Source organism: Haematobia irritans, chromosome 4 (assembly GCF_050003625.1).
Source record: "Haematobia irritans isolate KBUSLIRL chromosome 4, ASM5000362v1, whole genome shotgun sequence".
Classification (NCBI taxonomy): Eukaryota; Metazoa; Arthropoda; class Insecta; order Diptera; family Muscidae; genus Haematobia; species Haematobia irritans.
Window position 1 is genome coordinate 7,747,704 of NC_134400.1, and position 15,033 is coordinate 7,762,736.

At 31.5% G+C, this 15,033-nt stretch overlaps 1 protein-coding gene across 4 annotated transcripts; it reads left to right on the forward strand.

The window, feature by feature from the left end:
* The first annotated feature begins 1,785 nt into the window (after nt 1-1,785).
* On the forward strand, nt 1,786-14,286 carry Pcif1 (Phosphorylated CTD-interacting factor 1). Of its 4 annotated transcripts, none has more exons than XR_012721273.1 (6): nt 1,792-2,007; nt 8,557-10,583; nt 10,657-10,782; nt 10,845-10,973; nt 11,041-11,828; nt 13,432-14,286. XR_012721273.1 is itself a non-coding variant. In XM_075303736.1 (5 exons), exons 2-5 carry the CDS (start codon nt 8,575-8,577, stop codon nt 11,756-11,758), a joined length of 2,982 nt encoding a protein of 993 aa, XP_075159851.1. In that variant the 5' UTR covers nt 1,786-1,872; nt 8,557-8,574; the 3' UTR covers nt 11,759-12,483. The 4 variants fall into 4 exon arrangements, 2 of the variants coding, with proteins under 2 accessions (XP_075159851.1, XP_075159850.1); XR_012721274.1 differs by having other exon boundaries at nt 11,041-11,813; XM_075303736.1 differs by lacking the exon at nt 13,432-14,286 and having other exon boundaries at nt 1,786-1,872; nt 11,041-12,483.
* The last annotated feature ends 747 nt before the right edge of the window (nt 14,287-15,033 follow it).

The following is a 15,033-nucleotide window of genomic DNA, read 5'->3' on the forward strand; positions in this document are numbered from 1 at the left end:
TGTGATATGTTCGACACCTGCCAACATTTTTTGAATTTGACGGCGCCTTTGAGAATCCCCACCACATTGAAAACAATCGTATACGACATCCAAAACTCGTCGGAAAAGCGCCGTCACTATTGAGAAATTGTACCACGCCAAGTTACTACAAAAAAGTATCGCATGAGTGCAATTATTACGTGCCTTTTTTAATAAACTTAGAACGACGCCCATAAGAGCCCCTTCAAACAATCAGAAAAAGTGTATTTCAAGATAGTTTTAAAGGAATCATTGTGGTCAATTAAAACACGATTGTTTAGATGTTTATTAATTTGATTAAACATAAATAAATTCTTATAAATATAATATTTATACCACTATCACAACACATTTAACCTATTTTTTTTTTTTTCATTAATAATAGAATGATGTTGATTTACAAGTGGCAAGTTACATGTTGTAGCGTCTATCAGCCAGGGTTTTTTTATTTTCGATGGAGGCAGCGTGTCTGTAAAATATCTGAAAAACAATTACTTTATTCCATTTGGAAAGTCAAAAATTCTTCACCAACATACCTTTTACAAATTTAAGCGAAATAACTATGTTTTCAGCACTTCATTATCGATTTTATTTAAATAAATCTCTTTGAGAGGGGGTTTATTGTTACTACTGCTAGGGTTTGGAACATTCTTCCTGTAGCAGTAAGGGATTTTAGGCTTCCAGAGAATCAATTTAGGAGCTTGCTACTGACTAGTTTGAATAAATATGTTAAATGTCGGCTGTTATTTACCAATGGTAGGTGCTAGCATACTTTTATTAATATTAGTTTTCCTATATGACTTTGGCCAAAGTGAAGATGGTGGAGTGGTAGGCATTGTAGGGTAATTTAAGTATTAATGATTAGTATTGATAACTTTACAATTACTATTAATGTATTACTGTTTTAAGAACAATATGATTTATTGGCCACGAAGGCTTACTGTATTGTTAACTAAATGAAATGAAATTATAAGAAGCTAGTTGCGCTTAGTGTTTCACAAAATATAAAATGGCCCTTGTAACAATAGTAGGGCTGTTTTCTTTTAGCACCGGATACCCTAAGCCGTGAAGGACTAAAAGAAACCAGAGTACTCGTTTATCCAGGACATCTCAAAAAATATGCAACACTGTCATCAGCTGTTTAAAAACAATCACAGAAAAAAGTGAAATCTTGCATTTTTATGTATGAAATGCTCCAATTAGTAATAAATATTTACTGCTGCGATTATTTAGGACACTATACCACTTTGAATTACATGTTTTTCGATAAATTAGTCACAATAAAGTGCTATTGTGAATCGATGAAGGGTCACTTTATCAAAACACAATCTGGCAAGATCGGCGCGACTTGCACTGGTGAGATGTTCTGATAGAACACCAGTGCAACAATGTTCTAGATAGCCCATAAAAATGTTGTATCCAGTGCAAAAAGAAAACAGCCCTAGTGATGGCAAAATACTTTCATGTACATTTCATACTTTTTCATACGCTTCCTCCATCACAGTTGGCGATTGTTACAATGTCACTTACGAGTTTGTGGTAGCGAGCTTTGAAATGCTGGCAGGGACACGACCACTGTCGTCCGGATAAACTTATATTCTGCAAGGCTCATTAATCGTGCATTTGAATGGCGACTTCAATTAGTGTGCACGACCCATACGATACGTATACAATACGTGTATTTCTGAATAATCAGGCTTTCATTCTAGCATTTTACCGCATACCAATTACTCGAAACTCGGTACACAGGGCCCCTTCGCAAAATACACGAACATCGGAATCAAAACGATATTATACTTCGGTCGTGGACGAACGGATGGAGAAAATTCTTTTTCAAGCACCGAAAAAATTGACGTAAATTTCTCTGTTGATCTATTGTTGTTTTTTTGTTTATCAAAACAGTACTTACTAGATGCCTTTGATAAATGTTAACAAGTGTTGCGCGCAAAATAGTAAATAAATTATTAGTTAACCCGAAAATTACCCACGGTGAGTGTGCTGCTTTGCACCAGAAAAAAACGAATACATCCAACGAGAGAAAAAATAATGGAAGAAAGGCATTTTTGGTTACTAGCCTGCATCATCGAGACACTTGATGTGTTCTACATTCAAAATAAAGCAATGCCATAATTAATATTGATATAAACTAAATAATACAGCGAAAATTTTCATTATATAGTTGTTTCTCTGTTGTACAGCGATTTAGATCCACAAATCCGTGTGTATACCGCCGAGTTTCCCTATGGCAAAGGCAGCAGCAGCAAAAAAGAAAGTGTAGAGAAATTTCTGATACTATTAGTGGCGGTTTTTCGTTTCGGAGTTTTGTATTTACCCCAAAAAAACGGCTCCAAATAACTTCAAGGGATTCTGATGGATTTATTAAAGGCGTATTGCAATTCCATTATGTATATGGGCAAAGAAAAACATCTTTATTAGCACCTATATTTTGGGGGAAATTTCATTGCGGTCGAAAAAGCGCGCAATTATTTTGTGACGTCGACATATTAACACTTGATACAGTCAGTGGGGTCTGGTTTGGGGAGTTGTATTCCACTATACTTGGCGGGATTTATATTGTATATATAATGTGTTTGTTGTTATTGCTCAATATGGCTGGAGAGTATGAAGGGTGTTGTTATCTCGACGAATATTATTTTCTAATTTTTTGTTTTTTGCATTTTAAAAAGTTTGTTTTTATTTATTTGGCCTCTCTTTCCACTATCAGTACTGTTTCGTCAAAACATTGTTTTTCTTTATAATTCTTCTCTTTTGTATATTTCCACATTTTTTTCTTCTGGTTATTTTTCGTTCCCCTCTTTGTTGTTTGTATAGCATAACATACTCACTTGCTCTTTCATATTTACGTTCTCTTATTAGTAGTGAGAATGGGAACAAACACACTTTACTGGCTGGATAAAATTGTAAATATTTTTATTTATGGTAAATCATCCATTGAAACCCTTAAACCTGCAAACTATCAGCTGGGTCGTTCCAGATCAATATTTGTTATAAACCGATATTTGCCAAATTTAGCACAATGTTAATGCCTTTTGCTCTAAAAGCAACAAAAACTCAATCCTTTTCCCTTTAGTTTAAGATAAACTCACAGATTTTCCGACATTTTATCCTATTCCCAATCAAATTCGTTACAAGATGATGTTTCACTCTTTGAGGTGAGTATTAATTTCGAGTTTAGCCGCTAAAATAGCTAATGTGAAAACTAAATCAGTAAAAAAAACGCCACAAAAGTATACATATTTGTTGCAAATTTTATTATAACTTGATGGGGAATTGCCAAAAGCAAATTTTCACAAAGTTTGTATTCCTTAAAATGGATTATTAAAGAAAAGTAATCGTGAAAAAAATACGATTTTTGTGGCTAAACTCGAACTTAATACCCACCTTTATGTGCAAAAAATCCATATCAGTACAAATTTATATAGATGTTCCATATCCGATTTTCACTTGTAAGGTCATTCATATCTGTTCTCATATGTGAAATCCAATGTATTTATTTATTTTCATTTATTTGAGCAATTCAAAGCCTCTAGGTTGATTTAGCGAATTATTTGGGTTAAGATTTTGTAAAAATCTTTTTTCACCCATAGCCCACAAATGTTTTGATTTGATCATCACCAAATTTAGGATACGAAATATGAAGTAGGTATCCAGTAATTTTATTTATTTATTTATTTATTCAAGTCTATGGAAATACAACATTCCTTACAGACTACTTAAAACTAAAAATATATTAAATCTAGAATATTAACAAATTTAGAAAATTTATCAAATATATCAATATCCTCATTGGAGATATTATTGAATTCAGCCAATGCACGACTCATTGGTTCATTGGAACCATAATTAGTCCTATAATGGGACTATAATGGGTTGATAATATATCTATATTCCTTTGCTAACGCATTATCTACCATATGGTGAGTATAGCATTTATCCAAGAATGATAAATATAATTGAAGATGATGCTAATAAATTGCATGCTGCAAAACCTGAATTTGAGCAATGTAACGCAAGCCAATTACAATATATGCCATGGGAAACAAACATTAAATTCTCTTCAGACGATTTTTTTATATTTATAGCTTTTAAAAAACTGTTAGTCAATTTTGGCCAAAATAAAAAAATAGTTAAAATATTAAAAAATAAAAAAAAATATATTTCGGTTCGATTTTAGAGTACATAAAACCCGATTTAGTCTAAACAGATTTTTTTTACAAAAAGGCGACTAACCCCAGTTTCAGTGATGAAGCTCCCTTAGCCCTACTTTTGCTAACAAACTTTTGAACCGTCATCTTGAAGCTAACGTGGGAGAAGGTATTTGCAATTTACTTTCTGTTAAATGATAGTTAAAGCCTAATACCTCATACACATTAGCCTTGAAGTCCATTAAAAGTGGATTTGAAATCCTTTGCAATTTATAAGGCAAATGACACTTGATAACTAGTTTTCAAGTGGATTTTGGAATTGTTATGTGCATGCGGTATAACGGAGCAACATGAAAATGGCCATTATTCGAATTTTTGATATTTATAGCATTTAAATGTCGGTTAGTCAATTTTGTCCAATATAAGAAAAATAGTTTCGATATAAAAAAAGATATTTCGATTTGATTTTGGGAAACATAAAACCGAATTTTGAAAAATATCCAAATATTAGGTAATCGAAACTGCAGATACAAATAATCCACAAAGATTTTTTTACAAAAAGTCGACTAATCCCTAATTTCATGAAGCTCCGTTAGTCCTACTTTAGTTAATAAACTTTTGAACCGTCAGCTTGCCTATATATTTATATGCCAATTAAGAGCTTAACAGATGAACTTTTAACATTAAAGTTAACCGTGGTTAAGGGCCTGTTTATCGGCGGAGCTAGATGAAAATGGTCATTAGACTCATTTAGACTCACAAAATATCGATTAAACACACATTCAGAGTCCGAAAACTATCAACACCTAAATCTCTAGTCGTCCTTTTCATTTTCTAAAGTTTTGAAAATCCGTTAGTCGACTTATGGAAAGTCGATTAAAGTAAAAGTCACGTATCGATTAGTCGAAATTAGAGATTACAAAAAGTATTTTCTTCCTTTATTTGGTACTTAGATTTCCTCAATTGTTGCCTCGAATAAAACGATTTGATTTCCTAACAGTTGTGGAGATTAATTGTTTCATGCATTGGACTATAAAATACCATTTATTGATATTCCATGAACTAATGAAAAACATTCAGTAAGAATCAAATAGCTCGTAATTGTGGAGAAAATAAACATTACATTGATTGACTAACAATTTTAAATTAAAAGACAACTTTTTTGAATTTGGGACCGTTTTTGACTCCTATATTCTAGAGTTTTGAAAATGCATTATTCGGGTTTAAACAATTTGAAAAAATAATCTTACAAAAAGTCTCTTCTTCCTTTATTTGGTACTTAGATTTTCTGGTTTGTTACCTCGAATAAAACGATTTTATTTCTTAACAGTTATGGTGGGTACTAAGTTCGAGTTTAGCCGCTAAAATCAAAACTAAATCTGCAAAAACAGAATAAAAGTTATATCTTCATTTGCATCAATTTGCATCAAATTTTATTATAACTTGATCGGGAATGATCCAATGCAAAAATTTAAAATTTTTATTCTCGGTGAAATTAATTATATAATATAGCCGTGGGGGATAATGCGATCTTAATACTAGCCTTAATGGAGAAAAAATTTTTAAAACTGTGGCGAAAAAAACTATATTGACTGAAATTAAAAAAAAAATGACTAACAATTTCAAATATAAAGACAACTTTTTGACTTTGGGACCTTTTTATTTTAAATTGTTATGTTCTTTTTGAGGCCTATATTACTCCATAATTTATATGAAATAAATTCCAATCTAATCCTAATGCTGACAATAATTTCTGTTATATCTTATAGCGTTGTTGTAACTGAAGTTTTTTAAGGGAAATTATTAATAATTTAATTTGTATTTAAACGTTTGCTTCGTTTCTTTATTAAAAATATTTCTTTTGTTTATTTTTTATATTGTATCAAATCAGCAACTTGTTCTCTATTTCAAGTCTATACTAAGATACCATTAAATTAAGATTTTATTTACGCACAATACGATTACCAATAAAATGAGCCTTAACATATTAAAACAAACAAAAAACGAAACCCCAAATGTGTTTTTATTTCTTCATCAGCATTGATTTGCTTAATTTTGAAATTTTTGAAAAACAAAAAATATATCCTTTATCACTTTTTTTCACGTGCAATTTTATTTGCCGCGCATTATGTTATTGCCATTATTGGTGTTTGTGCGTTCCCCTTATTGCTTTATTTTTGAAGACGCAGCAATCGTAGTATACCCCACCGTTTACAATGAATTCTAAAAGACATCTGAAATCGTACAATATTGTACAATGATTATAGACTTCTTTTTTGAACAAGCTTTAGACCCCCACACCCCCACTCTCCCCAAACCAAATACATATGTATGAATAGTAGAGACCCATAAACTCAACGAACAACGACGACAAAATCGAGAACGAATAGCCGAGATATAAACAAAGGGAGACCCCCATGAAAACAAAACACTAACAAATGCCTAGAGAACCCTCTTTTTTTTTTGACCCACCAACAATATGACGTTGGAAGAGTATTTAAAAAACAGACAATTATGTTCTCGCAATGGATTAAGAGTTGGCAAAGAAGAGCATTACTACTAATACAATAACAAAGGAGCAACAACATATAATACAGTGGTTGTTTGGAGACTTAGTTTTCAACAAAAAGGCACGTTATGATTTTGATGTTATTATAAACTTTGGTTTTAGGAAAAATGGTTTTAAAAATGGGGAAGACAAAAACGATTTCAATACACAATTTGAGTAGTTTGATAAATTGCCTATATTTTTGGCCAGGCTTGGTATAGTTGCCTCTCTATATATATATATATATATATATATATATATATATATATATATATATATATATATATATATATATATATATATATATATATATATATATATATATATATATATATATATATATATATATATATATATATATATATATATATATATATATATATATATATATATATATATATATATATATATATATATATATATATATATATATATATATATATATATATATATATATATATATATATATATACTTTGGTCATTTATCAAACGATCAACATTTTATTTGTATAGAAAATTTTGTCAAAATTTTATTTCTATGTTTTTTTTATCTCATAATCTCGGCTATAGGTCTATAAATTAAACTTGAAATTGTTGGTTTCTTGTTTTTTTATTTTCCCATATTTCGGTTGACTTCGTCAGAACCGTTTTCAAGGCTACAAATTACAAAATTGTAAAAAAATTAATTACAAAATTCATAAAATAAAATCAAAATATCTATTGTACTTTACATTTTCTCCGCTGTCTTGTTACTTCGCTGTCTGTTTTTCTACTGGTGATTACATTCTCTTGTGTTTTTGTATCGTATGCCGATATATTCTCGCGCAGTTCTCAATATCTTTCTTATAATTTATTCTCTCGTTAATTGGAGTGTTAATGATGTGTAACATCTCCATAGTAAATCTTCGTCTGTAGTTGTTTTCCTTGCTTAGGATTTCTACGTCGTTTAAGTTAGATTTGTGAATTTTATTTCTATAGAAAATTTTGCCAAAATTTTATATCTATAGAAAATTTTGTCAAAATTTTATTTCATTCGTTTTGTTTTGTTATTGTTGGTTTTGTTATTTAATTTATTTCGGCATAAGCCAGCTATCATGCAAAACTTTTTTCGGAAGGTTCAAGTGTGGTTCATTGTTGGGTTTAATGAACTGCCTGAATTTATTCTGATAATTGGTTGATAGTTTTGCTGCAAGTAGAGGGTGCTGATGAGGAATGTGGTAATTCCGAAACGTGCGTTCATCCAACCATCTTGCAGTCTATAGGGCTTTGCCCAAATAAATTTGACAAACATTCTTTTCCTCCTACACTTGTAGTTTAGTCAATGCATGGTTTTAAGCTGAAATCAAAAAACAACAAAATTTTATTTCTATAGAAAATTTTGTTAAAATTTTATTTCTATAGAAAATTTTGTCAAAATTTTATTTCCATAGAAAATTTTGTCAAAATTTTATTTATATAGAAAATTTTGTCAAAATTTTATTTCTATAGAAAATTTTGTCAAAATTTTATTTCTATAGAAAATTTTGTCAAAATTTTATTTTTTCTATAGAAAATTTTGTCGAAATTTTATTTTTTCTATTGAAAATTTTGTCAAAATTTTATTTCCATAGAAAATTTTGTCAAAATTTTATTTCTATAGAAAATTTTGTCAATTTTAATGTTTTGTTTTGCAAAATCTACCAAAACATGAAGACTTCTACCCATCTACCAAACAGTAAAACCTCTACCATTTTTGGCAACCGTGTTTCTAATTCGTAATTGATCATTAGTTTGAAATATTCTAAATATTAAAATATTTTTCTCATTAATTACCATTTAATATAGGATAGCAATATTGCTACTATGGCAGCTAACAATAATCTACACAATATGCATGGTATGCATCCACATCCAACACAGCAGTCTACTATGTCATTGACCACAACCAGCGGCGTTGGTAGTAGCTGCCTAATGCCACAAAGTGTTATAGCATCGACCGGAACGGTTAGCCCTATGGTTCCACACATGAATATACCAGCACAAAATCCCATTAGCAATAATCAATCAGCTTGGGATCAGCTAACAGCTTCGACGCATAACACAATTCCAAGTATGCATAATACGAATCACTCACTGATTGCGGGAACAGGATCACAATCACCAATTTCTATAACCTCGCCCGTGGGAGCCAGTGTAACACCTTCAACAACATCGTTAACATCTCTAATACATGCTGATCCAAATTCCCCTTCTAATAGCGGTGGTGGTATTATGACTAGCCTTATAACTGGGGCAAATTCGCCAGCTGGTCCAACTTGTTCATCTCCTTCGACACCCATTAAGTCAGGTCCCAATCCCATGGAACAAATGGCCCATACACCACAAGGGGGCCCACCGCCAATGTATACTTCTGGTGGGGGTTATGGTGAAGAATTGACAGCAGAATTGGTCAATCAAGGTTGGCGTAAATTTTGGTCTAAACGTGAAAATCGACCATACTATTGGAATAAAATTACTGGAGAATCATTATGGGAAATGCCTGGTGCACGTCCCTTTGACCCTCTAACCGACCCTCTGGGTATATCCCATCCAACAGGACAAATGCCACCCATGCACAATCCACATCACCAACATCAACATCATCATCAACAGCTGCAGCATCATCATTTGAAGCGTAGACCCTCAGATGATATGCATATGCATCCACATGGCCATCACCCGCCGCCAATGAAAAAGTTCGTTTTGGCTGGTCCTTGGGATCTAGAAGTTGGGACGAATGCCGTGATTGTAGAAAGACCTCCTACACTCTTGCCTCAGCCACATCCAGAAATTGAAGCGCTGCGCGCAGCTTATACCATGAAACTGGTGAAAACCTATGAAGATCTCTGTATGCGTAGGGAGAACATAAAAGCTCCCAAAGATTCCTTTAACAGGTGGCTAATAGAACGTAAGGTAATAGATACCGGCTGCGATCCTTTATTACCCAGTAATTGTCTGCCGGAAATATCGCCATCAATGTATAGGGAAATAATGACAGACATACCTATAAAGATAGTTAAGCCTAAATTCACCGGCGATGCTCGTAAACAATTGTCACGATACGCCGAAGCTGCTAAGAACATAATCGAGTCACGCTCAGCACCAGCCGAATCCAAGAAGGTGGTAAAATGGAATGTGGAGGATACATTCCAATGGCTGCGACGTACAGTGGGAGCAAGTTACGAAGACTTCCAGGATCGTCTAGCCCATCTACGAAGGCAATGTGAGCCACATTTAACGGAAACTGTAAAAGGATCCGTAGAGGCTTTGTGTGCCAAGATATATCACCTATCAGCCGAACATGCGCGTAAGATCAGAGAAAGACACATAGCTTTACTAAAAGAGCATGGAATACCCGAGCCAACACCACCACCGCCACCACCCCATCTCAAAAAGGTCTGGTGCTATCCCATACAATTTGCTGTGCCCTCTCCACGTATGCCAGCCATTGAATATGTCCAAGATAGAGATCATATGATCATCAAATATACACCATCCACACTAAATCAACCAGATGCTCAATATATAAACCTTACACATTTGCAGAAATTAGAACAATTGTATCGTTACAACTGCTTCGATGACAAAAAATTCGATTTGTTTATTGGTCGCGTGTGGTGTCTACTAAAACGTTATCAAACATTCTTGGGTAATGTTCTGAACTCGTCACAAGAAGCTGAGTTAACACAGGCCTCATTACCTACACCAGTTTTTGAATGTTTACACAGACATTTTGGTGTTAGTTTTGAATGTTTTGCATCGCCATTTAATTCGTATTTCCGTCAATATTGTTCTGCGTTTGCCGATACTGATGCCTATTTTGGGTCACGAGGGTAAGTTGCGAAAGCCAAACAAATCTATGAATTATTTTCTTATTAATATATTTATTTGTTTTCTCAATTTCAGGCCTTTTTTGGATTTTAAACCTGTATCAGGTTCATTTCAAGTTAATCCTCCACATTGTGAGGAATTAATAGATGCAGCTTTAGCACATGTGGACAAATTACTTTCAGAATCGATGGAACCTCTCAGGTATATTTTTAAGCATATTTCCCTACATCTAATCTAGCTAATAATAAATGTATATTTTTTAGCTTTATTATTTTCTTACCAGAATGGAAGAGTATATCAAAGTTGGAAGAAAATATTTATAAGCGCCGTTCAATGGTAGTTCTAGGAATGGCCCATGAATATCGTCATGGCTATCAACATATAATACCAAAGTAATTATACAAAAATATCCTCCAATAGGCATTTTTAATGGACCCATTAACTTTCTTAAATTTTTAGAACTGACGTTAATGTTAAATGTATGCAGGGTACTCAGGTAGTATGGCTTCAAAATAGTGCTGGCCACGCTCGTTGGGGACCTAACGAAAATCTCGTTGAAGCCTTGAGAGAAGCTTTCCGACCCCAAAGAGATCGGGAGCGTGAACGTGAAAGACAGCAAAAAGCTGAAAATGCCTCAAACTCTTCATCCTCAACACCGCAGCCGTCAACGTCCTCTCAAGGATCATTGGGCCATGCATCACCATCATCATCCAATATGTCCAGTAGTGGTGGCACTACACCCCAACATCACTACAATACAACAAGCAATACGACTACAATAGGCTTTTCACCTGCTGTTTCCACGCTAACAACTGCTAACACAACTCCCTCGTGTATGGCTTCACCTTCGGGTGCATCGTCATCAAGTGGAATTTCGTCAATTAGCAGTTATGGTGGAGGTGGTATGTCACCATCACATTTATCACCCCATACACCTCCTTCAAATTATCACGCCTCAGCCTCACCATCACTTAGTTTACAAAGTGACTGTTCATCGCCAACGTCTTCGACCACATCCCTATCGCCGGCCCCACTTATGGATGCAGGTCATGCTACAGCATCGGCCAATGTTTCGATTACAGCTACAGCATCGGCAAGTGGGTCATTTCCATCATCAACAGCTGGTGGGGCAATAACAACATCTGCTGCACAAACGGTTATTAATTCGGCTGTTTAAATTTGTATATGTATATGTAAGCCTACCACCACCTAAAATGTTATTTTTCACTTAGGTTAGTGAAAATCAGGTATGACTTTTGAAAATATTGAAAATTATGTGCGGCAGCGAAGAGCGAATATTTCCTTCATTTTAAAAGATAACAAAATCTATGTAAATATTCAGCAACAGAAAGAATTTAGTATCGATGCTAATGTATGAATTTAAATAATTTATAGGAAATTCTAACACTGTTTTCCATTTTTTAATATTTAGATTGGTTTTCAAAATTCACTTTTGAAGCAAGAACTCAATTTCTATGCACAATAATTTTCAATTGTTTTTATAACCGATATATAAATAATCCAAACATTTTTATCAAGTCGAGAAGAAAAATATATTTTTAAATTTATATATAGAAAGCTGAGAAAACCCTGAGGTCATTTAGTGTAAACCTAATGTTCTGGAATATCGGAAGTTCGGTATAGAAATCCTGCAAGACATGCGTAGTTTTTCCTTGCAGGATTTGAGAACAATAAAAACCAAGTTTTTATTGTAATTCCTATTTTTATTTATTTTTTTATGTCATTCTTAGGAGATTTTATAAGATAAAACTTTGTGGCATGACTGTCTAACTATAGCCTTATGTCATGCTATTTGCGGCAATAATGGATATGATCATTCTAAAATTTGGCACAGATTCTGTCAATAAAGTTAATTAGCCTCACCGGGTGATGCAAGAGTAATTTACTATGGTGTTATACGTTCTCGTTAAAGGCTACTATAAAAAATTTTGTCAAAATTTTATTTCTATAGAAAATTTTGTCAAAACTTTATTTCTATAGAAAATTTTGTCAAAATTTTATTTCTATGGAAAATTGTGTCAAAATTTTATTTCTATAGAAAATTTTGAGAAAATTTTGTTTCAATGGAAATTTTTGACAAAATTCTATTTCAATAGAAATTTTTAACAAAATTCTATTTATATAGAAAATTTTGTCAAAATTTTATTTCTATAGAAAGTTTTGTCAAAATTTTATTTCTATAGAAAATTATGACATTTTATTTCTATGGAAATATTTGACAACATTTCATTTCTATGGAAATTTTTGACAAAATTCTATTTCTATGGAAATTTTTGACAAAATTCTATTTCTATAGAAATTTTTGACAAATTTCTATTTCTATAGAAAATTTTGTCAACATTTTATTTCTATGGAAATTTTATTTCTATAGAAAATTCTGTCAACATTTTATACTATAGAAAATGTTGTCAAAATTTTATTTCTATAAAAAAAAAATTGTCAAAATTTTATTTCAAAAGAAAATTTTTTCATAATTTTATTTCTATAGATAATTTTGTCATAATATTCATAATAAATTTTTTCCAATATTTATCAGACCGTCCTCATAAATTAATTTGCAAGGTCTTGTTCAAAAGATTTGTTTCAAATAAAATTACAAAAATAATCAAATTGGAAGCCAATTAAAATTTATTTAGAAAATATTAAAATTGACAATTTCCGCAATTTCAGATTTACGATTTTTGGTTAAAATTATGTGTTAATACTGCTTTTGAACTCTCCAGTTTGACATTATTTAATATATATTCGCTTCTTCGATTGCCTAATCTACGTTAACAAGTTTGGAAATCTATTTTGTATATATATTATTTGTTTCTTATTTTTTATTAGATTCTAAGGCCTAAAAGTTTGAGTAAAACTTTAAAACTCACAAAAAAACATCTAAATTTACACACACACGACTATGTATATCTATATAAATGTAATGTTTAAGACTATTTTCGAGAGAGAAGTTTGTGGCAATTTCTTATGGTTTTTTCTATTTCATAGAATATATAATTTATGATTTTTTTACTATATAAATTTAATTTATAATTAATTTTCTCTATATAATATATAAAGACTACATTTATCTAAGATTTTTTTTATCATTTATCATTTCACCAATATCATCGTAAAACAAATTAAAGAAAAAAGCACATCGCTCATATTAATGTACAAACAAGCTACAAGAAAATAAGTCAAGTGAAACAAAACTATGAATATGTTAATTCAATAAAAAAAATATAAACAATTATAAATAAGACATAAAAATTAAACATAACCGAGTAAATTTAAAATAAATTAGATAAAAAATTTCCTATTGTTCCTCATTCCCATAATTCCAAACTAAATAAAAAATAATAATATAACAAAAACACATTTTTTTTAAATAGAAAAAAATTAAGATTAATCACCGCCAAAAAAACCTACACATCTCCCCCTTTGAACCACTGTATATTAGCATAATTGTAATAAATTCGCATATACGATTCCTAAAAATTAAACAATGTAAGAATAACTTTTCAAAACAATATTAGGCTTTTTTTAATTAGCAAAATAAATACTGCAACTTATTAAAACGCAGTAAATGCAATAAACAAATGCAAAGTATTTTGTTTTGAAAAATTTCAAAGGACTTCTGTATTAAATATTCAAGCCAATCATTCTATAGATTCTTCCTTAAATAAATTTGTTAATTATAAATTCATTTTTCTATGTATATCACATCTATTATAAGCAAATTAAAATTAGACTTCATGATTGATTGTTGGGAAATTGATGCCAATAGAAAATTGGGCATTTTAATGGATTTGAAAAATTAATTTTATTGTCGTATAACAAAAAGACATTTCCGCAGTAGAAAACTATCTCCTTTACTGAGGCGGTGGCCAACATAAAATGTCCATGGAATTCTCTGCCTTTTTTCAAAGCAACTTTGTAGACTTTTATTGTTGAAAACAAAAACAATTTTTTCCTGACTACAGAACAATCTCTTGAAATGTGTCATATTTGGAAAAATTCATAAAAAAATATTTTATCCACCGGGTTTGATCACTCTATTTGGGATTGGAATGGCTTAAATGTGAAGTAAAGAAAAAAAAAACAAATTGGCGTTGTTATTCTTGTCTTTGAAGCTCCTTGGACCTAATCATACCTTTGCAATGCGAGGTTGCAATACTTGGACAAAGAGAGAATGCCTATGCCGTCTACTTTCAGAAATATCGATATGCAGTAAACCTAAATCTCATTCAGATTTCACAATACCTCTAATTTTCATATTACCATCACGGTTGACACTCGAGCTAAGAATAATCTACCAATTGGAGAAAATTTGACCAAAAAACTACCAAACAAAAAATCATATTTTGCAAAATTTTATTTCTATAGAAAATTTTGTCAAAATTGTATTTCTATAGAAAATTTCATGAAAATTTTATTTCTATAGAAAAT

What these genes read in the sequence shown, in the direction of transcription:
- Pcif1 (XM_075303736.1), top strand. Translation starts at nt 8,575, where the DNA reads ATGGCAGCTAACAATAATCTACACAATATGCATGGTATGCATCCACAT. An exon ending in GCCTATTTTGGGTCACGAGG is followed by an intron (nt 10,584 to 10,656) that starts GTAAGTTGCGAA and finishes TCTCAATTTCAG; the next exon opens with GCCTTTTTTGGATTTTAAAC. An exon ending in GAATCGATGGAACCTCTCAG is followed by an intron (nt 10,783 to 10,844) that starts GTATATTTTTAA and finishes TATATTTTTTAG; the next exon opens with CTTTATTATTTTCTTACCAG.